The sequence below is a fragment of the Myodes glareolus genome, chromosome X, assembly GCF_982192425.1.
Source record: "Myodes glareolus chromosome X, mMyoGla1.1, whole genome shotgun sequence".
Taxonomy (NCBI): domain Eukaryota; kingdom Metazoa; phylum Chordata; class Mammalia; order Rodentia; family Cricetidae; genus Myodes; species Myodes glareolus.
In genome coordinates, this window is record NC_142053.1 from 33,498,357 (window position 1) to 33,521,636 (window position 23,280).

The 23,280-nt window shown below is 35.1% G+C and overlaps 1 protein-coding gene across 8 annotated transcripts in view; it reads left to right on the forward strand.

Moving 5' to 3' along the window:
- Stag2 (STAG2 cohesin complex component) overlaps positions 1-23,280 on the forward strand; it is a 127,569-nt gene that overhangs the window by 40,922 nt on the left and 63,367 nt on the right. For all 8 annotated transcript variants that reach the window (XM_087903082.1, XM_087903084.1, XM_087903086.1 and 5 more), the window contains 3 exons: positions 6,994-7,133; positions 11,987-12,065; positions 17,749-17,913. In XM_087903082.1, the coding sequence (XP_087759208.1) occupies positions 7,090-7,133; positions 11,987-12,065; positions 17,749-17,913 (288 nt within the window). In that variant the 5' untranslated portion in view covers positions 6,994-7,089. The remainder of the gene's footprint in view (positions 1-6,993; positions 7,134-11,986; positions 12,066-17,748; positions 17,914-23,280) is intronic.

Genomic DNA, 23,280 nt, shown 5'->3' on the forward strand with positions numbered 1-23,280 from the left:
TCTCTCTCTCTCTCTTTTTCTTTCTTTCTTTCTTTTTTTTTGGTTTTTCAAGACAGGGTTTTTCTGTGGCATTGGAGCCTGTCCTGGAACTCGCTCCTATAGACCAGGCTGGCTTTGAACTCACAGAGATCTACCTGCCTCTGCCTCCTGAGTGCTGGGATTAAAGCTGTGCGCCACCACTTCCCAATGCTTGAAAATTTTCATTTGAACAAGTAGTACCTAGCATGAAATAATTGAAATGCTTGAATAATACTGTATATCCTTTATTAGTGTTAACACCTGAATTTGAAATAACCTTGTTTCAAATATGATGTTTATAGTTTTAGATATCTGTTGTTCTAGCAAATTGAAATGTTGATAATACACACTTCTAGTTGTTGATTTAGAATGTCCTAACATTGGAAATGATGTTAATGTGATACATACTTAAATTAACTAAGTTTAAAAAGATAGATATATGTGATGTTTTAGTGAGATATTTGAGATATTAACAAAATGGAAGAGCAAGTTCTCTCTCTTAACTGCTGAATCTTATTTCCAGCCCCATAAAAGTTAGTTTTGAAGTCTTGGGACCTTTAGTGTGTTTAGTTTGTCTACCTAGTTCTTTTAGAAAGGCTTTTTTCTTTTGGAGTCTTAACTTCTTTGTTTGTATTTTTAAAGATTGTAAGAGGAGATATGGGATTTATTCTTGAGTTAGGAAATGTCTTTGATTCTTTGTGGATTTCTTTAAGGTTTAACCTTCTTCAGATTACCTGTTTCTGTACTCTAGGCCATGAGCTTATGGATTCGTTAGGATTGATCCACTTTGTAGAAAAGAAAATGCATTTGCAAATAATGTATGTGGTAGCTACAATGTGGTATCAAGAAACTTCTAGATACAGAATTTACTGCTGGTCAGAGTACATGTCATCATTGCATAATTTGTCATTCTTTGCAGTCCTATTTACTTAGAAGAATTTGGCACCAATTAGGGAGCCTGCTAGAAGGGAGAAAAAATATTTTGAAATGAATAAAATTTAAATCATTAAATTGACAGTACATTTTTCTCCTTTTGAAGGTATGTAGTTATATCTAATTTAAATGGTTAGCTTTTCATTTCTTATCCCATATGCTCAAAGCTGCTATATGACATTTAACAGAGAATTGGTAGTAGCTTTTCCTGTTTTAATCAACATCAGGTTAATTTACAGAACAGAATATAGCTAGGCTAATATTGTTGAGAAATATTATTTTAATGTGTGTGACTTTTGTTTATGCTGCATCTGTTTAACTCTGAAACTGTACTTCTTTGTCTGTCTAAAACCCATGATAGTCCTAATAAAGAGCTGAATGGCCAATAGTGAGGCAGGAGCAAGGATAGGCGGAGCTGGCCTGCAGAGAATATAAATAGGAGCAGAAATCTGGGGAAAGGGAGGAGCAAGAGATCAAGGAGAGTAGGACATCGGGGGGGGGGGGCAGCCACCAGCTTACACAGCAAATCATGGAGAAAGAAGTAAAGCAAAGTATACAGAAATAGAGAAAGAGAAAAGCCCAGAGGCAAGAGGTAGGCGGGATCAGTTAAGCTGTCAAGAAGCAAGCCAAACTAAAGGCGAGGCATTTATAAGTAATAATAGGCCTTCATGTATTTTATTTGAGAGCTGAGTGGTGGGCTCCCCAAAGAGTGAAAAGAGTTAAAAAACCAACCACAACACAATATGAAGAAACCTTTTGCTCCTGTTAGTCCCTCTGTGAGGAAGTTTCTGTTCCCTGGATTGGAGATAGCAGCTCACTATAGTGCTTGCCTATGATAGCATGTACAGCCCTAAGTTAAACCTCTAAGCACCACCGAAAGAAAAGTTTCTATTCCCTCCTAATCTACACTTTGCAAGTATAAGAAAGAAAAATTTATGATGGGAATCAGTTTTTATATGCTTAACTTTTTATTACTATGAACCTAAAATTAGAATGAATCATATTTTAGCAGCATAGTTTTATAATTCCTCAACTTTAAAATTTTTCCAGCTGGCCTTAAACTTGTGTTCTTTCTTCTGCTTTAGTCTCTCCGATACTAGAATGACAGGCTATGCCACTGTTTGGAACTTGTGGAGTACAATTCTCTTTCAGAATTGAACTTTTCTTGTACTAACCATAAGACTGTAAGTTACAAATTGAAAGGCCACTCACATGTTGGTCAGTCTGATGTTGGCTATTTTTGCCTCTTTTCCTTCTTCCTATTTCCTTTTTTTCTTTTTCTTTACTATTAATATACAGTTTTTAGTGTATTGTTCTCAAATGTATCATATTTATCTACATTGATACAAAATCATAAGTAGTTTCATTGTTAAATGTTTCATTACTTACAGTGATGTACAGCCTCTTAAATCCATGGTTGGACATTTAAGTAATTTGTAGTTTTCAGTGCTTGTATTATAATGTCAATGGCATTTTGGAAGGTATATGCATATCTTAGATATGATATTAATGAGTAGAAGAGTGTGACTTTGGGGAGGAACACTAAGATGATGACATGGTGTGCATGAATTCACCAGCATTTAGCTGCTGAAGAATTTTGGTGATAGAATTAATGCATCAGCTGCTTAGGTGTTCTTTACCAGATTCCCCTGTAATACATGAATTCTGAACAACTGTGTTAGTCATGACTCGGTTCACTCTGTTTCGACTGCTTGCGATTGAATTAAAAGTCATTTCCAACAATTATTCTTCTCAAAGGAAAAATTAAAGGTATTCTTATTTTTTAAACAGCATCACAAAATAACAGGTTTTTTTTACTTGCTTCAATTTTGTGGTACAATTTAAGTTAATTTTACAAATCAGTTTTTGTAGTTAAAAAATGTATTTATTTTTATTTATATACATTTATTTACTTCACTAAAGTTTTTTCATGTGTTCAGAACTGAAAGTCACTTCCCCACCCCGTGTGTGTTGGTTGTTTCAGATGGAATACAAGTTCTCTGATTTGTAGTGCAACCCAGCCCCAGAAGATGTTTTTGTTATTAAATTTAACTTCTAATCTAAGTTGGAATAACAGCCTGAAAATGTACACTAAATATAGGTAACCTTTCAATAAGAAAAAACAGAAGCTAGTTGATGCTGATGGCCCTTCCAAGGAAAATAGTCATGGAGACTTAATACACACTTCATGTCTGTGCTCTATCTTCCCCAGTCGTGGGAATAGCATCTTTTTTATAGTGGTTATGGAGAATCCCTATATGTGATCAAGACCTCAAACTTTTTCTTTGATATTGGGTGAGAGCTCCACCTTGTGATCTTTGAGCATATATATTTTTTAAATTAATAGCCTGCAATAGTCCAGAAATGATTGGCCATTTAATATTTTATGCATTTGTTTAATCATCGTATGTTCTTAAATTCTAATGTAATTAAGTATATTTAAAGACATTTTTGGTGAAGAGGCAGTGTAATGGAGACTGAACATAACACCATGCACTTGCTAGGCAAATGCTCTGCTCTATCCCCAGTCCTCTCTTTTATTTTAAGACAGGTTCTCACTAAGTTTGTCAAGTCTGGACTGCCCTTGAACTTGGGACCCTACTGCCTTGTGCCTTTTAGTACTGGGATTATAGACCTATGCCACCAGACTTGAATGAAAGCATTATTTAGTAAATTTTGTAATCTAAGTTTTTGGGAAAAAGCAAATTGTATTCACATGCAGGTATAGACATTTAAAATAAAGAAACATTCTCAACTTTTTGATTTCTAAAACTTCAATTTTAGAAAACATTCCCAGTGGCAACTTTACCCACTGTGCTCTCTTCTAAATCCCAAAACAACTTTGTGATTTTTGTTAAGTTATGATGCTGTTTGGTTAGCTAATAAGTTAGTCAGGTGATTAAAATAGCAAAAACTCCTGGGCAATGGTGACTCACATCTTTAGTCCCAGTAGTTGGGAAGTAGGAGCAGGTGGATCTCTGTGAGTTCAAGGCTAGTTTGTTCTCTATTGTAATTCCAGGACAGCCAGGGGTATATAGTGAGACCCTGTCTCAAATATATGAGACACTGTCTCAAATATAATATATAATATATATAGTAACATTATATAAATATAACTATATAAACACACTCACACATATATTTGAGACAAGGTATCACTATACATCCTTGGCTTTCCAAAATATATGAAGTTTGGCATTTTTAGGTTTAAGAGGTATATGCTTTCTTAGAAGAAACAATGTCTTTTCATATTTCTTGTACAGGTAGGTTCCATAAGAAAGATCATTGTTCTGTTCAGTGCTATCATTGAACAATACTTCAGGTCCCACAGTCTTTGTTGAGAATGCCCAGAGATGCAGTGGTGACACAGCATAGATGGCTTCCGTATACTTTTAAAATCTTACCACGAAGTGTTGGCAGAATTTGTCTGTGCCTTTACAGTTCCCTTAAAATATCAAATAACATTTTCCTCTTAAACATTATCTAGGATATTAGAAGACAAAGATATTCTATATGTGATGACAAACCTTGGAAATACGGACATTTGTTTAGGATACAGTAATAAAAGCTGGATTACCATTTAAAGGTCTTGTATGGGGAACAGTAATTTAGGGTATAAGGAAGACCATACTAATAGTAGGTATAGTTTAAGATTTTAGAGTATGAGGACCTTATAGATAGAAGGTAAACTGAATGATTTCTCACTGTGAATTTGTTATGTTGCTGTCCACAGAATATTCTTTTTTTTTTTCTGAGACAGAATTTCAGATAGGCAAGTTAGTCTTGAACTTTATGTAGCCATTGATGACCTTGAATTTCAGATCTTGCAGTTCTGTGGTTAGAAGTATACACCACCATTCATGCTGCATAAATACTTGTAAAGGTTTTTTTCTTAAATTTCAGCCCGACAATAGTATAAGCTAGGAAATAGTGTTTTGAACACATTTTTTTTGTCAATTCATGTTTCTTATGGACTTACTCCTTTTCTTGGATCTTATTTTCTTTTCTCTGCCCACCCTTTTCTTTCTGTCTAGGGACCCAGATCTCACTGTGTAGTCTAGACTATCCTGGAACTAGAATATCTCTTGCTTTTGTTTTCTGATTGCTGGAAGTATAGATGTGTAGCACCACACTCAGCTTTTTGTTTCTTGTATCTGTTTTATTGGAAAAGGTCATTAGAATTTCACCAGTATGGTATATTTGAGCTTATTTTATAAGATAATATTCAGCTTTACCTACTTTAAAATTATTTTTATTTTTAATTGTACTTATCTATATGTGTGTGTAGTAAGTAATACATGGGTCTTGGTGTGGGCATACATGTCTTGGCGCATATGTGGAGGTCATTGGGCAGTTTGAGGTAGTCAGTTTTTTTTCCGTGTGTGTCCCAGGAATTGAATTCAGGTCATCATGTTTGGTGGGAGGGACTTTTACCTACTGAATCATCTCATAGGCCTTTATGCACTTTAGGGGACCACCAAATATTTAGGTTCTCTTTTAAAGACAAAATCAAAACTGAAACATAAGACTGAAACCTATGAAAGGCCAAGTCTTCTGCTGTATATCTGTAATCCTAGTACTGGGGAAATGAGTCAGGAGGATCAAGAGTTCAAGGTTGTCCTCAGTTACATAGGGCGTTCAAAGCTAGTATAGGATATGTGAGGTACTGTCTCAAAAAAAAAAAAAAAGCTCGGTTAGATAGGTCAGCAGATATAAGCATTGCTACTCAAATCTGACAACCTGGATTTGATCTCTGGAACCTACATAAATATGGAAGAAGTCAGCACAACAAAGTTCACTGACCTCCACATGTGACACATAGTCATATAATAAATAAGAAAGATTTTATATTTTTTTTATGGTAAGACATTCAGACCTTAGCTTTTAGCCTGTTGCCTCCCCCCCCCCCGTTATACATTAGTCATTCAATACAGATCATTCTTTTGTTTAGGAGGTGTACCTGTGACCTTCAAAGCTAGAAAGCAATTCCTTTCTCATGCTCAGATTTATACTTAATTTGGTATCAAGTGTCATCCTTTTTGTTTGAGATACATTCTTGCTATGTAGACTAGGCTGGCTTCAAACTCATGACTGCTGGGGTTATAGGTGTATGCCACTATAAGTAGCTTTCACTCTCCTTTTTGGTTCTCTTTTGTTGTTTTTGAGATGGTTTCTCTGTGTGACCCTGATTGTCCTGGAACTCACTCTGAAGACCAGACTGGTCTCAAACTCACAAATATCCACCTGCTTCTGCTTCCCAAGTGCTGTGATTAGAGGTGTGAGTCACCACTGCCTGGCAACAAGTAGCATTCTTATGTTTCTGTGACTTTTGTTTTTATTTGTTGTGATGGGGATCAAACTCAAGCATGCTGACCAATGTTATTCACCTTGTTTGTGTAGGCATCATGAGGGGAACAGATCAAAATCTTTTTTTACATTTTTACTCTTTTCAACAGAACATGGTATTAACACAACAGCTGTTTATTAGTAAACCAAACCTTTTGCTGTATCAAGGGTGGAAAAACTTACTCTTTTCAAATTATATCTTAATATGTTTTTAAATGCTCCTTTAGCCATGTCTGAATACTATCGATAAAAAGATTAGGCATATTATATTATGATTTAAAGTTTTCTTAGGTACTTTGACTTCATTAAGAGCAATATTCTATTCCTTTTTAATATGTATTTATTTGTATATACATGATGTTTATGTGTGTTTCATGTTGTATGTATATATACACATGACACTACACATACAAACAAGTGTTGTATACATGTAGATCGATGGATGGAGAGAGAGACAGAGAACAATCACAAGGCTGGAGAGTCATGAGATATTTTAAATAAAACTATGTATGGTATAATCATCTTTGTGTTATTACTGTTGCTCTGTAAGAGTTCTTAACATCTAGCCAAATGGAAGAGAACAAAATACTTATTTACTAAAACACATTAAGAGACATTGGGGAATTTAGCTTTTGAGTGAATATTTCTTGATGTTTATGGTGTATATTTATAATGAATATTTTCTCCTCTTTAAAGGAACCGTCTTTCTTAGAGGAAGCACACTGTTATTTAATTCACATAAATATATGAATATATTTCTGACATTGGGGTGTTCCAGAAGATGATAAAGAAATGATAGCAGCTCCAGAAATACCAACTGATTTTAATCTTCTACAGTAAGTACTTTGTATTGTTGTAATGTTTAAGGATTTGTCTTTTCTCACAAAACTGAAATGGTAATTTTGATTAAATTACTTCTCCTTGATCTTAATATATAAGTTAGCGTATATGTTTTCAAAGTTTATTTTAATTGGTAGTCATTGAATTTTTTTAGTACTTCTGTAGTATTTTGGATCTATTTTTAAAATTTACATATGGTGTATTATACTATCTTTTTGCAAATATTTATTTTATTTTCAGTTTGTGTATGTGCATGTGTCTATGTGTGAGTATGTGTATATATATGCAGTTGCCTGTCAAAGCCAGTAGACAGCATCAGATTTCCTGAAGCTGGAGTTACTGGGAAGTGAACACTGCATGAGCATTACATGCTTTTACCTACTGAGAAATCACTCCAGCCTCTACTATAATTTTTTGATGGGAAGTTTTGAGTCCATTGTTGGTATTGTAGTGTGCCTTAGTTGCTGTGGAGAACACCATGACCGTTATGAAAGAGACACCATGGTTCTTAGAAAGAAAGCATTTAATTGGGGCTAGTTTTAGAGGGTTGGTCCATGATCATCATGGTAGGAAGCAGACTGGTATGACACTGTAGCAGTAGCTGAGAACCTTACATTCTGATCTGTAGGCAGCAGGCAAAGGGAAGAGACTTCTGTTGTGGGCTTTTGGAACCTCAAAGCCCACTTCTCAAATGACACATCTTCTTCAATTAGGCTACATTTCTTAAACCTTCTAAAATATACATTTCTTAAACCTTCTAAAATATTGTCAGTAACTGGGTACCAAGCATATGAGCCTATGGGTGCTATTCTCTTTCAAACCACCACATAGTACTAGTTGCTTTGAGGGAGAATATCAAGATTATTAAAATGTCAAATCTTTTTGTTAATAGGGAATTATACCATACATAAGTATTTAGGTTGTCATATCAAGATTTGTTTTTAAATCAAATGAGGGTAAAACATCTCACTCATTCGTTTCAGAAACAGGTTATGTACATATTGGTCTAAAAATGATTGAATACTTGATAACTCACCCACCTACCTCTCCATTTCCCTATCCTGTCTTTAAAGTTACTTACACTCTTGAAGCTGGAGAGATAGCTAGAGGGTAAGAGAACTTGTTGTGTGCAGAGCCACCAGTTTCATTTCCCAGCACTCACATAGCCTTTCTATGTATAACTCTGGTTCTAGGGGCACCACTGGGCACTAGGCATGCACATAGAGCACTAATACCTATAAAATAAACATTTAAGAACCACTACTTATATCCTTTTGTTTGCTTTTATTGTAATTATCCCTTGTCTTTTTTTTTCCTATTTTCTTTTTTTTGATGGGAAATAGTAGCTCTTGTAGTATTTCCTTTTCACTGAGAGTAAAGTGTATGCCACCATGCCTGGATAACAAGTTCAAGGCTAGCCTGAGCTATATAATGAGATCTAGATCTCTTTGGGTTATACAGTGACCCTTTCTCTTGTCTCTGTAGGAGTCATATTATATGCACATATGTAGATGTGAGTGAATTTTTGAGAAAGGGCCTCACTATGTAGCCGTGGCTGGCCTATAACTGGGAGGGAGGGAGGGAGGGAGAGAGGGAGAGAGAGAGAGAGAGAGAGAGAGAGAGAGAGAGAGAGAGAGAGAGAGCGAGAGAGCGCTATCTACCTCTGCCTTGCAAGTGTTGAGATTAAAGGTACATACCACTATGGCTGGGTATAGTATCTGTTTTTATATAAAATAATGCTTCCTTGGGGTGTCTGAATAAAAATAAGCCTTTAAATTGCCTGTAGATATGCTTAGCTTTATTTTAACATACACACAATTTCTTGTTAGATCATGTTAGATTATGAGACTTGATTTAGAAGAAAAGTTTGGGTAAAAATTTTGACTATATGGATACCATTTTACATACGAGCCAGTTTCTACATTTGTTAATGTGTAGCTTTTCATATTTTTAATAATTTTTGTTTGGTAGAGATTATGAGTATTGGGATTTTGCTAATAGTATGATTTTTTCTTGATGTTCTTGGATTAACACAGGACCTTGTGCATACTAGTATTTGCTATTGAGTTATATAGTCTCCAAAAGTTAGGCTACATATACCCTATGTAGTAGCCTAGGATGACCTTGAACTCATGAAACCCCTGCCTTCTCACGTTCTTGGGTTGCAAGCATATACTACCATGCTCATTTTTATGCATTTCTACTCAAACCTAGGGCATGCTAGCTAAGCATCATGCTGAGTCACATCTCTAGCCCAATCTGTGATATTTTAATCACAGTATATTGTTACTATACATTAAGGTTACTATGGAAAAATAGCATCTAGAGTGAGACTTTCTCCAAGTATTGAATTTTTTTTAAAAAGGAGTTTTTGGGCCACATTTAGTACTGCATATATACCTGTGATTCCAGCACTTGTGAAGTGGAGGCAGGATGATTGAGAGTTTGAGATCAGACTGGGCTACATAATGAGGGCCTGCTTACCAAATTAAAACCATCCCTCAAATAGAAAATTCTTTTCATAAAGATGTATAGGACAGTGTAAGGAATTAAGACCAGGTATGCCTCCTTTTATGAGCTCTTATTTTAAAGTTAAGCAAAAAGTGTGCAATTTCTTATGTACATCAAGATTCAAGATCATTAAAAAGTTTATACTATAGATTATTAATGTAGAATACTTTAATATGGATCTGCAATAGGATAATGGATAATTAGGATTGATGAGCAGAATAAACAGCATTTGCTTGGGCATATGAGATGTAAGGGACAGTGAGAAAAGAAAATTCAGTCCTGTTATTAGTAGATGAGTCCTGTTTCCAACCATTGAAGGGTCATCTCAGTATTTTTGTCAACATATTAATAAATATGTCATTTTACCTATGAAACAATGTAATTTAGACAGACTTGGAGAGAATTTATTTATTTCTGTGTGGGGGTTAATTTAAATTCCCATTTTGATGATTCAGTTTTTATTTCTAGTGACTTATTCTTGTGGTTTAGGTTGTTGGGAGGAATATGAATGTTCCTGAGCCTTTGGCTCTTCTGTGGCCATTAAAGTATTGGGAAAGCTACTGTTCAGATTTTTAGCAGTTACTGAGCCAAGAGTTGGTGCTTCCCAAGTACCTGGGAAGGAAAGAATATGATTTTTGTATGAAAATATTTAAAAAGGTTTTAATTACTTTGCCATACTATGTTTGTAGAAGAATATCAGTGACAGCCATCATTTATTTATTTATTTATCTATCTATCTATTTATTTATTTATTTATTTATTTATTTATTTGAGATGGCGTTCCTCTGTGTAACAGCCTTAGCTGTCCTTGAATTCATTCTTTAGACCAGGCTGACCTCACCCTCAAAGGGATCTCCTTGCCTCTTTCTCCTGAGTGCTGGGATTAAAGGCATGCGCCACCACTGTCCGGCAACAATCATCTTTTAAATTTTATGGTTAAGGTTATAGTAGTTAATTGAATAGTAGATAATACTCAGAACTGGTGTTTATTACATCAACATGATAGGGCACATTTAGATTCACACTATCTTCAGTATATTGTTTTAATTGCTTTGTAGGTAAGTACTATAAATAGTAATTTTTCTTTGTGGTATGCTAACCATTACTTTAGATTTATGAAGTATTCCTACCTCAACAGTGTCTGGACAGCTGGTAATATTACAGGAATAAAAGCAGAAATAGAAGAAATCTAGATAGAAAGGATTTCCTTTATAAAGATAGTCTTTCCCTTTGGTTCCATTTATTTTAAGCGGAACTGACTTATTTTCAATGGCTATACCGTTATCTTTCATGGTGGCTTCATTGCGAAACTCAGTGTTATATAAATACCAATATATATATCTTGCTTTAACTGTCTAAATTGGGTAGGGTTAGTTTGTACACGATCTCTCTCTCTCTCTCTCTTACACACACACACACACACACACACACACACACACACACTATAAAGAACTATGCATGCTACTTAAATTTTAATTTAAAACAGTTTCTTTTGTGTGTATGAGAAAATTCAGGTTATGCAAAGTATTCCTATTCCCACTAAAAACAAGGGACAGTTTTTTTAGGACTGTAGTTTTATCTGTTGGAAGTTGAAGAGACTTGGAAGATTTCATTCTTCCTGTGTATATTGTATATCGTGTTATAGATGAGAAGACGGGGATATTATTTCTGCAAGATCACTGCTGTTTAGTATTAGAACAGAGTCTCCTTATTAGTTTACTGACTGTTTGCTTCATTAAGGTTTTTGAGCATTTAGCATAGTTCTCTATTATGTTTCAGTTTATTTTGTATGAATTTTTTTATGAGATATTCGCTCAGAATTTCATTTTGTTTATAGTGATACATACTTATAGTATATTTTTTGGTTTTATATTATGTGTAAATCTTTTGAATGAAGTAGAAGTCAGAGGATCTGTAGATATTGCTAAGATTCTCTAATGATTTAATATTGAATGACAAAATAGTTTATTTTGTTTTTGTTCGTTTTGTTTGTTTTTGATTTTGGTTTTCTGAGACAGGGTTTCTCTGTATGTTCCCGACTGACCTGGAGCTCACTCTGTACACCAGGCTGGCCTCGAACTCACAGAGATCTGGCTGTCTCTGCTTTCTAAGTGCAGGGATTAAAAGTGTGTACCACAACAGCCACCCGGCCCTACATCCTCCTTTATTTCCTTCCTACTCCTGTCATCCCATTTTCCACATTTATAACTCTTTTATTTGTGACTTGCTGATTTGTTATAATTCAACCATGCCTTTCTTTTTTAGATGTTAAAAAATTGGAAATATCACCTACTTTTGTAAGAAAGGTCTAAAATATTTGCTTATCTTTTTGTCATAGGGAGTCAGAAACACATTTTTCTTCTGACACCGATTTTGAGGACATTGAAGGAAAAAATCAGAAGCAAGGCAAAGGCAAAGTATGTATCATTTATGTGACTATTTTTTAAGGTGTGTGTGTGTGTGTGTGTGTGTGTATGTTTGTGCGTTCACATGCGTGCGTGTGTGTACCTCACTGAAAGAGAATTTTTATCCTTCAAATATGGGTTGTTTTGGGGTCTCAATTGTATTGGAGACCTTCTGAGTGTACATGATTCTTTATGTTTTCAGCCCAAATAGCATAAAGTACAATATGCTAAGCAAAATGTGGTATCCCAACTGGTTTGATTTGCCTGTAAATTGATTCTGATACACCCTACTGATGTAATATATAACCTGAATGTATAACATGTAGCATATACCCATTATGTATATTTTACTAGTGAAAATCACTTTATCCTTTGTCAATGTCAAAGATGAAAACTAGCAAAGTTGAGTTTTTAGTCAGTAGAACACAAATTTAGAGAGTGACTAAGTAGCCAGATAGCTGTCAGTAGCTAAATTATTTTGCTGGAATTTTTGTTTTTGTTTTTGTTTTTTACTACTTAGTATCACTACGTAGCTTAGGCATGCCCAGGCTGGAATGAATTTATGATATTTCTGACTTATCTTCTTCCTAAGTGATGAGATTATACTTGTGTACTACCATGTAGATTGTGATTTTTAAGTAATTTATTTACTTTTATTTCATTTGCATTGGTATTTTGCTTATATGTAAGTCTGTGTGTGGGTGCCAGATCACGGAGTTACAGAAGTTGGGACTGCAGTGTGGGTGCTGGGAATTGAACCTGAGTCCTCTAGAAGAGCAGTCAGTGCTCTTAACCGCTGAGCCATCTCTCCAGCCTTAGATCATGATTTTTCTACTGACATATTTTGAAAATGTCTAAGTTGTATAGAACTGTGCAGTGAACTTTCCTCATAATCCTGGGATCCAGAGTTTATTTATAATTCAGACATTCATAATTCAACTTGAATGTGTATGTGTGTGTATGTGTATTCCATATGGAATTTAATTTAAGTGGAACCATACCATGCAAGCTACTAATAATGTGTACCCCAAACTCAATGAGAATCTTCAACAACTTTTATCAATGAATATAACTGTAATGTTTAGTGATTTCATAACATCACATTTTATACATGGAACATAAATTATTTATCAAGACCTTGGAACATTTCTTACAATGCCCATAATTAATTTGTTACCAAGTTTTGTGCTTAGTTCCTTAGAAAAATAGAAATTTAAAACAGAAACACAAGGATGTGAATGGAAACTGGAACTTGTAAGTGTTGAAAACAAACATTTGTAATTCTACTGAGCAGTATATGATTCTCTGTCACTCTGTCTCTCTCTCTCTCTCTCTCTCTCTCTCTCTCTAGCTATCTATCTATCTAGCTAGCTAGCTATTATGTACAGTGTTCTGCCTGCATGCGTACCTACACCCCAGAAGAGAAGAGGACATCAGATCTCATTATAGATGGTAGTGAGCCACCATGTGGTTGCTGGGAATTGAATTCAGGACCTCTAGCAGAACAGTCAGTGCTCTCAACCACTGAGCCATCTCTCCAGCCCATGGTTATTTATTATTAAACAGTTTTCTATGGTCTACTTTTGTTTATGATTTCATTTATACGTTCAGATTAGAGTCTATCCTCATGGCATCTCAAGAGAGTAAATAACTTTTCTGAGTTTTGTTTTACTTTGTGTTTGGTAGTGCTAGGGATTGAGTCAAGGACTCTCACATATATTGAACATTCTGTCTGTTGTTGTGATATAGCCTAAGTCCCTCTAAAGTTTTTCTTTTTTTGATATAGCTTATTTAACTTTTTAGAGCCAGTGCTGAAGGTGAAGTGTTAGTGGTCAGATCAAGGATTTATTATAATAATAAGAGCAATTACATTTTAACATTTTTTATGTTTTGTGTGCTATGGTAACAATTAGTATATATGTATACATGAGTATAATTATATAATTATAATAACCTAATTTAATATAAAATTAAATTACAAAACCTGAGCCTGGAGAGGTGGTTCAGCTGTTACAACTGTGTATTTCTTTTCTGAAGGACATCAGTTTGATTCCCAGAATCAACATCCTGTGAAACATAGCTACCTGTAAATTTGTCTCAGGGGAATCTGGTTCCTCTGGCCTCAGCAGGCACCTTCACCCATGTTACTTACCTACTTACAGATCTGCATACAATTTAAAAAGAAAGTCTTGAATATAAAACTTGCATATTGTATAAAAAGATAGAAATTGATATCTAGAGACAGTCAATGGTTGAATGATCTGGATCCATTTCTTTAATATGATTCTACCACCAAAGGTCTTTTATTTTTTCTACTTCCTCATCTTCTGCCCATGTCCCATCTTTCTTGGAGACAGGGTCTTAGTGTCATGTAGCCTTGAACTTGCTTTGCAGCCAAGACTGACCTCTGATCTGCCTTTTCAAGTGTTGAGGTTACAAGTATATGTAACTATACCAATCTGTACTTTTTCTGCATTTCCCTTCTTTTACCACGTTTTCCTCAAGCACAGCAGATGGATTGAAATATTGTAACTGTACTAACTTTTCATACTGACCAATTATATTAACACACATGATAAACAATTTAAAATTATATGGCTCTGTGTTAATGTTAACTTTTTAAAACATTTTAATATACTTGTAGTTTTTTAGCCTTATCTGAAATTCTTTTACTTTGTGCAAAATCATTTTATTTTACAATCAGGTATTAATGATTTAGGCTCACAACGATTGATTCCTTTAGCAAAATTAACAGTTAACATCTCAAAATATCATAAAATTATGTATTGAAATAATTATTACGCATAGTATGTGTTTTGCTAAGTGTGGTAACATATGCCTCTAATCTCAGTTACTTAGGAGGCTAAAGCAGGTGGATTACAATTTCATTCCAGGATGGCATGCTTGTTTACTTCAAGCCAGCCTAAAAAATGATTTAGCAAAATTCTGTCTCAAAATAATAATCAAAAGGACTAAAAATGTATTTCACTAATAATTGCTTGCCTTGTGTGGATGAGTCCCTGTATGCATCCCCATTACCACAAAACACCAAAAAGAAAAGCACAGTAACCAAAACCAGAAAGGACTCTGTAAAGTGATATGCAAACATACACAGAGTGTCTTTGGAAATAAATCTATAGGTTGGACTTTTAATCAGAAAATTATAGAAATGGCTTGCTTTTAGACTGTCCATAACACAAGAATATTGCTTTTATTTTTAATGTCTTATAAAAATAAAGAATATGTAGTATGTGACTATGTTGGTTAGATTTAACTGTCAACTTGATGCTTTTTAAAATTACTTGAGGAAAGAGTGTATAATGAATTAGATAAGTTGGCCTATGGCATGTCTGGTGGAATTTTCTTAATTGTTAAATGATGTAGGGGAACCTGGGCGATTGTAGACACTACTATAACCTAAGTGAGTAAAGAGAAAGCCAGCTGAGACAAAGCAAGGATATGTTGGTTTTATTTGCTCTTAACTGTGGGGTGTGACTACTTGAGTTTCCGTCCTGATGTCCCCGAAATGATGGACTTTGACCTGGAATTATAAGCCAAGCAAAACCTTCCTCTCCTAAGTATTTTATCACAGAAATAGAAACAAAGTAGAGCAGTCACTCACAAAGGCAAAGATATTTACTGTAACTTTATAGAAGGTTGACAGACACCTGCTCTCTAGATCACAGGAATGTATATCTCTAAAAGGGATCCTGAAGTCATGAAATGTAAGGGTCTGAAAATTCTTCCTTTGATTTGATTTTTGGCATTGACACTTTAAAAGTGAATTAGAGAGACTGGAAAGATGGTCAGCAGTTAAGAACTCTTGCTTTCTGCTCTTGCAAAGGACCAAGGTTTGATTCCCTAGTATCTGCATAGTGATTTAGGTGCAGACCTTCTTTGGGTCTCCCTAGATACCAGGCACACACATGGTGCACAGACATACTTACAGACAAAATGCTCATACACTTAAAAAAATGAGTTAGGGTAAAATTGTTGATTACTTTTATCCCCTGGTAGCATAGGAAAGACCTGTGCAAGATCAAGCCAGTATGGGTGGAGAAGGGGGCTATGATGTTCCGATCTTATCTGAGGAGCTATTGGCAATTGATGGCTACTGGGAAAGGGAGAATCACTGCGTAAAAATGAAGTTTTTACTTATAAGGAAAGCTTATAAGGAAGCTGTCATGTCTGATTCAGGAAATTCCTACTCTCAATACTGATAGCTTCCTTATAAGTGAACTTCATTTTTACGCAGTGATCATTAATTGAATTCTCATGGTGTTTGAGGGTTGACTCAGGATAAAAACGAATTTCATAGCTTTATTTACACTCTTTATAAACACTTGTTTGAGACTGTAATGATGAGATTGCAGAGATGACTCTGGGTTAACAGCATTGGCTGCTCTTTGAGAGGACTCATGTTTGATTCTTGGAACCTACATGGTGGCTCATGACTTCCTATAATAATAGTTTGAGGAGATCAGTAATCTGTTCTGGCCTCTGTGGGCACACATCCATATGTGTAAGAAAAATACTTATACATAAAATAAAGTTGAAAATTAAAAGAATATTGCAGTGATTTTTTAAAGCTGGCAGCAGGAGTTATGTTAGGTGGTTGAACTAAGTCTGAATTACTTTACAGGAGATTGTTCTAGCTACCTACTCTATTCTGTACCCTAATACAGAATGATAGACTAAGATAAAACTTGAAGAAATGTTTTTTATTTCTGTGGTGTTTTTTCAAACTTTCTCAATATTTTGAATACTTTTAATGCTGTGATATGGCATTGTTTTTCAAAATTAAATCAAATTCAGTAGATTTAATTCTGTTGATTTAGATCTACGTAACATTTTCTGAATTTCTTCTCAAACAGAAGTGATAATAATAGTAATTATTGTTTTACTTTATTATGTGCTGAGTATATTTGTAATAATTATTTTCTGTTTGCATCATCACAGCAGCCCTGTGAGGTAGCCATAGTTTTTATCTTCTGCCTTACAAACTAGAAAATGTTTCTCTTTTCCTTTTAGTTCTCTCTTATTCCTCTTCTCCCCTCATTCTCCTTCTTTCCTTTCTCCACTTTCACAGCAAGGCCTCATACAGTCCAGATTGACCTTGAATTTGTTTCAGTCTCCCTGTTTCAGTCCCTTGAATGCTGGAATTCTAAACATGTGCCACCATGTCAGATGTGGAGTAATGTGTGGATGAGTAACTTGTCAAATCACTCAGCCTAATAGGAGTAGAAATTTCAACCTGCAGTTTGTCATCAAAGACTATGATCTGCTGTAAAATAATATGAGCTTCTGGGCTGGAGAGTTGACTCAGCAGTAAGAACTCTTACAAAGACCCTGGTTCAACTCCCAGCACCTGCATGGTGGCACATAGCTAACTCCAGTCTCAGAGGATCTGAAGCTCTCCTGATCTTCATAGGCTCCAGGCTCAAACGTGGTATACATGCAACCAAGCACAAAAAACACTCAAAATTAAAAATTATAAAATTAAAAAATAATGTGAGCTTAATGGAAAACAAAGAGGTCTTAACTGTCATGTAACTTTCTTATATTTGAATGACATTCTTCTATATATCAAGTTAAAACTTAATCAGCAGCTTTCTTGATATTTTTGTTTTCAGTTTTCAAGGATCGTGAGAGTGATATAAGTTAATCAGCTTGTTTTTTTTTGTTTTTGGTTCAGACTTGTAAAAAAGGCAAAAAGGGTCCAGCAGAAAAGAGTAAAAGTGGAAATGGAGGAGGAAAACCTCCTTCTGGTCCAAACCGAATGAATGGTCATCATCAACAGAATGGAGTGGAAAACATGATGTTGTTTGAAGTTGTTAAAATGGGCAAGAGTGCTATGCAGGTAACAGTTATGATATTCTTTGAAGTATATTTGTGCATTTTTAAACTCTAGCAACATATAAAGTGCTGCCCTGTTTTTTCTTTTCTTTAATTATTTCTTGTGTGTATCCTTCTCCAAGCCTCCTGTGTCATGTGTGTTGCCATTTCTGTGCATGCTTGGTGGGTGTATAGAGTTTAGAACTTGATGAACTCATTCATCTTTAATGGTGACTTGGAAGAGCAACTTAACATGGCCAGACTTTCTTAGCAAGTGCCTCTACCCATTGAGGCATCTTGTTGACCCTCTTTTTAATTTTACTTGTTATTATTGTGTCTAAGTATGGCATGCTTGTGTGACTGTTGGTATGGAAGTCAGAGGAGAGCTTTCAGCAAGCAGTTGGTTCTCTCTCTACTGTGAGTTTCAGGGATTAGACTTAACTTCTTAGGCTTCCATGGCAAGCACTTTTACTCACTGAACTATTTCACTGGCCCCTCCTTTATTTTTCTGATTTTGTTTTAATAAATACAAAACCATGAATATGTTTATAATACCTTTCATTGGGGAGGTTGCTGGGACTCAAACTTAGACTCAAACCTATTCAAGGTAAGTATTCTAATCACTACATCTCTAGGCCTCTGTTTCTGTGTGTGTGTGTGTTTGAATTCAAGGTCTTGTATATACCAGGCATAGTCCTCTACCATTCAGTTACAACCTCAATGCAAAGCTGTGTCTTGAATCATTTTTCTATTACATTTTCTAAGTTTTAATGACATGAGGCAAAAAAATTAAATGATAAGAAAATATGATATTGGGTTTGGCTATGGAGATTCGTGTTTTCCAGGATTTATATAGCTGCAATTAGCAAATGAAGTCTTGCTGGCTGGAGAGATGCTTAGTGTTTAAGGGCATTTACTACTCTTCCAGAGTGTCTCAGTCAATGTTCTATTGCTGTGAAGAGACACGGTGACCATAGCATCTCTTATAAAGGAAAACATTTAATTGGGGCTTGCTTATGGTCTCTGAGGTTTAGTTCATTATTCGCATGGCAGGGAGAGTGAAGAGGCATACAGGCAGGCGTGCTAGCTGAGAGTTCCACATCTGGATCTGAAGGCAGCAGGAAGAGAGAGACACAGAGCCTGACTTGAACATTTGAAACCATCAAAACCCACTTCCGGTGACATACTTCCTCCTACAAGGCCACACCTCCTAACAGTGCCATTCCCTGGTGACCAAATAATTGAATCTATGATCCTATGGTAGCCATTCTTATTAAAACCACCACACAGAGGACCTTGCTTCAATTCACAACACCCACATGTTGATTTACAAATACCTGTAGCTCCACTGTCAGGGGATCGGAAGACCTTTTCTGACCTCTACTGTCACTATATGCACATCAATCATAGACCTATCAGGCCAATTTCTTTAGAACCACCATAGATGGAATTCTTAGTTGAGTGATCTAATATTACTAGCCACTTAGTTAACTGATTCTTAATAAATATGCAAGAAGTGTATACTATCTTTTGTTGTTTTGAGATGAGGTCTCTGTTATATGCTCTTGAAATTTTAAGCTCTAGAAATCTTGCTAAGTCTTCTTAATAGGTAGAAATATAGATAGACATATGCCATCATACACAACCTGAAATATATGTATTTTATAAAAAGTATTAATTTAATGTTAAAGGGAATTAGCTTTATATAATTAATGCCTATCAATATTAGGTGCATAAGGATAGTTTTCTGAGAAGTAGTTACTTGGGTTTTATGTTATTAATAACTTATATGCAAAATTTGCTTGTAATTATGTAAGTATTTGACTATGTAATTAAGATGTAAAATATAAGTTGAGATTAGTAAAAAGTATTGTATGAAAAATAGAAATACTTAGCCATTTGTGCCTTTATATCAACTCAAAGCATTTGAATTTATCTTCCACAATGTAATGTTTCTGTAGTTATGTTGAATACTTAGAAGTTTTGTTGTTTAATGTTTTAAATTATTATTTGAGTTTCTGCTGTATTGGGATAAGTTGTCTGTCATTCATGGCTTATATACTGTGTTTTTTTGTTAGTCTATTAGTTTAAAAAGTACCCATTTCTGTAAAGATCTCCTTTTGCATTAGTTTTATCAAATGAGATGTTTCTCTCAGCTGTACTGTATTTCATTTCATTACTTTGCTTTTTATTTTTGTTATTCTTTTTTAGTTTAGTTTTAGTTGAATACATTAACACACACACACACACACACACACTTTGCTCAGTCCGGACTTTCTGCATGCTTAAGCAAATGCTTTGCCGCTGACTAAGCTACAACTCCAGTCTTTTTGTCTGGTGTCCTTTATTTTTGTAAATTTCAGTATTTTAGTTCGTTTGCATTGCTAAAAATGACCTGGTCTACATAGCATATAAACAACAGAAATTGGTTTCTCAAAGTTATGGATTCTAGAAAGTCTGGGATCAAGGTGCTGGAAGATTCTTAATGTCTGAAGGGCCTTTTAGTTCATAGATAGAGCATCCTCGCATTGTGTCCTTTTCTGGTAGAAGGGGCAAGACAGTTCCCTGGGACCTATTTTCTAAGAACATTGATCCCATTTGTGAATGCTGCATGCTCTAATTGTCTTATAAAGTCTTGCCAAACTTTCCTAAGACTATCACACTGGTGCTAAGGTCTCAACATCACATGCAATGGCAGGAGGTATACAAATTACCAGAAATTTCAACTTACAGTCACAGCAAAGTAGATGCTTCTGTTTTTCTCTAGTCTTCTTGGTTTTTGTTGACTATTTTAGGTTATCAGATGTTTTAGGCTAGTCTAGCTTGCACAGAGACCTGTGTTTGGCCCCCAGCAACGAGATGAGAAAGATGAGTAAAAAGTGAAAAGAAAACCTGGATAAACTCTGTTTCTGCCTGCCCCAAGGGACATTTCTGGTTATCTCCCCAGGGATTGCCCTAAAGCTCTTGTCCACCTCTGAGTTGTTATGTGTATTTTCCTCTTGTCTTACTTTCCTGAGGCCAAATTTGATCAAGGAAACCTGCTTTTTAGAAACTGGGTTTTTCCTTACTCGAAAGTTTCAGCCCAGATTTCCTTATGGCATACTTTCTATTTCTCAGCCACAGTGCTCAGGCCTTCATGTTTCTCTAGGTGCTTGGAATAGTTCCTTTTCTTTCTTCCAAATCAAACAGGGCTGACTGAATAAAAATTCATTCTTTTATAAGCTTACTTTTAATTATGTGTATATATCTGTTTTTGCATGTAGATGTGTTCACTTAAGTGCAGGGCCCAGGTAGTACAGACACATTGGCCCCTTTGGAACTGGAACAGCAGGCAGTTGTGATCTGCCTGAGTGAATATTCAGAATTAAACTCAAGAGTCCTCTGTAAGATCAGTGTGTGTTCTTAATCTCTGATCCATCTCTTCAGCCTCTAAATGTCACTATTTTGAAAAGTGTTCTTAAGGTACCGTCTTCACTTTTCCAATGTAACATTTATTCTTACCTTACTCTTGACATTCCATTAGCACATTTACAATATCACATTATAGTAATGTATGTATATCTGGCTCTGATTCCCCCTCTTTTGTTTCTTTGAGACAGAATATGAAGCTTGACTGGTCCGGGAGTAGTTGACTATCTTGCTTTAGTCTCCTGAATGCTAATATTTTTCGGCTTGTGCCCCTATGCTCAGTTCTAAATATGTTCTTAGTGTACTATTTGGTTAGAAGAAAATTTACCTCTTTGTGATGGTATACACTTATAATCCTAGTCCTTGAGGGAAAATGTCTGAAGGATCTTTTGTTTTGAGCCAAGTTGGGCTACATAATGAATTCCAACTCAGCCTGAGATATATAGCAAGCATCCACCTCCACAGAATTTTTAAACCACTTTTAGTGTAACAGCCTACATTTTTTAAAAATTTTTTAAATTATGAAAGACTTGCATTCCTATTGTAAGTTGTCCTTGAATCTCAAGTATTACTTTGTATTATTCTGGGGTGTTCTTTTAAAAAATTTATTGGACATTTTTGTAATTATATTGTTTAGTATACCCTTATTCTTATTAATATAGTGCTACCTAACCATAGATATGCTTTTAGAATTTATGCAGAGCTGTTTTTGAAAAATTTGTCTTTGCTCCATGCCTTTTGTTGGTACACATTAAATGTCTGGTGTTAACACAGTTAGTTGTACTAATCATCTAAAAGCTTCTTTACTCAGGCATGGTAAATAGTTTGTGAGAACTCAGAGGTTGGAGTTAACCAGAGCTTTACCTATAAATAACTTTTCCATGTGGCTTGTGCTTTTTTACAGTATAGTGTCTGAGTTTAGAGTCTTAAGTAGTATCTTGTCCCCTATCATTCCAAGAAACTAGTGCAGCTGTGTGGCTTCCTATGACCTAATTTTCAACATAACTGCTACACTCTGTTGTATGGAAAGAAAGGCATAGACCCCTTACCTTTTACTGGGGAACAGTTTTTAATCAGGTTGAACTATTACAGTGTATGGTGTATTCTTTCATTCTTTTCTTATATTAATCATTTTGGGAAAATGTTTCAATACTTTTATTAATTGTGCTGATTACCATATATAAGCTGTTTTATTGAAAATGACTTATACGTAGACCCATTACTATAAGAAATATCTGACATGACTAACATAAGAGGAGGAAGAGTTTATTTGAACTCAGTTTGGTTATTTGTTACCACAGCCTCCTCTTTGGGGCTATAATCATGTGTCACGTCATGGTGGGGAGAACCTGGGATAAACTTGTTTACCTCACAGCATTTAGAAAACAAAGGTAGTCCATAATTTACTTTGAGGGCATGCTTCCAACTGTCTCAGGTTCCTATTAGGACCCCAAATGTTAAAGTTTCTACCACCTTCCAGTAAGTCCAAGTTGAGGACTAAGCCTTTAGCATTTAACACATGAATCTTTGCAGAGGGAAGAAGGATTTATGGTCCTGATAGTCCATGTCCACTAGCAATAACTTTGTAAGGTCTTGGCTGCCACTTTGTATATCTTCACCTCTTCTGGACAGTTTGTATAAATGGAATCATAGAACATATGACTCTTTATGAGTGGTTTCTGTTATTTAAACTAACTCTATGAAAAGTTTTATCTGTGTTGTGGCCTGTATTATGACTATTCCTTTTTGCCGGTTTGCTATATTGTATGAACATTCACTGTTATATATTCGTACATTCTCTCACATTTTTTTTGTCAGTACTTTCTTGTTTTGAACAGTGCTGTACAAGTGTTTGGTTAGACATATGTTTTAATTTCTCTTGAGTAATATATACCTGAGTATTAATTTGTAGTGTCATATATAATATTCTATGAACATAGAATACATATAATATTACTGATTTTCCAAAATGACTACCATTTTA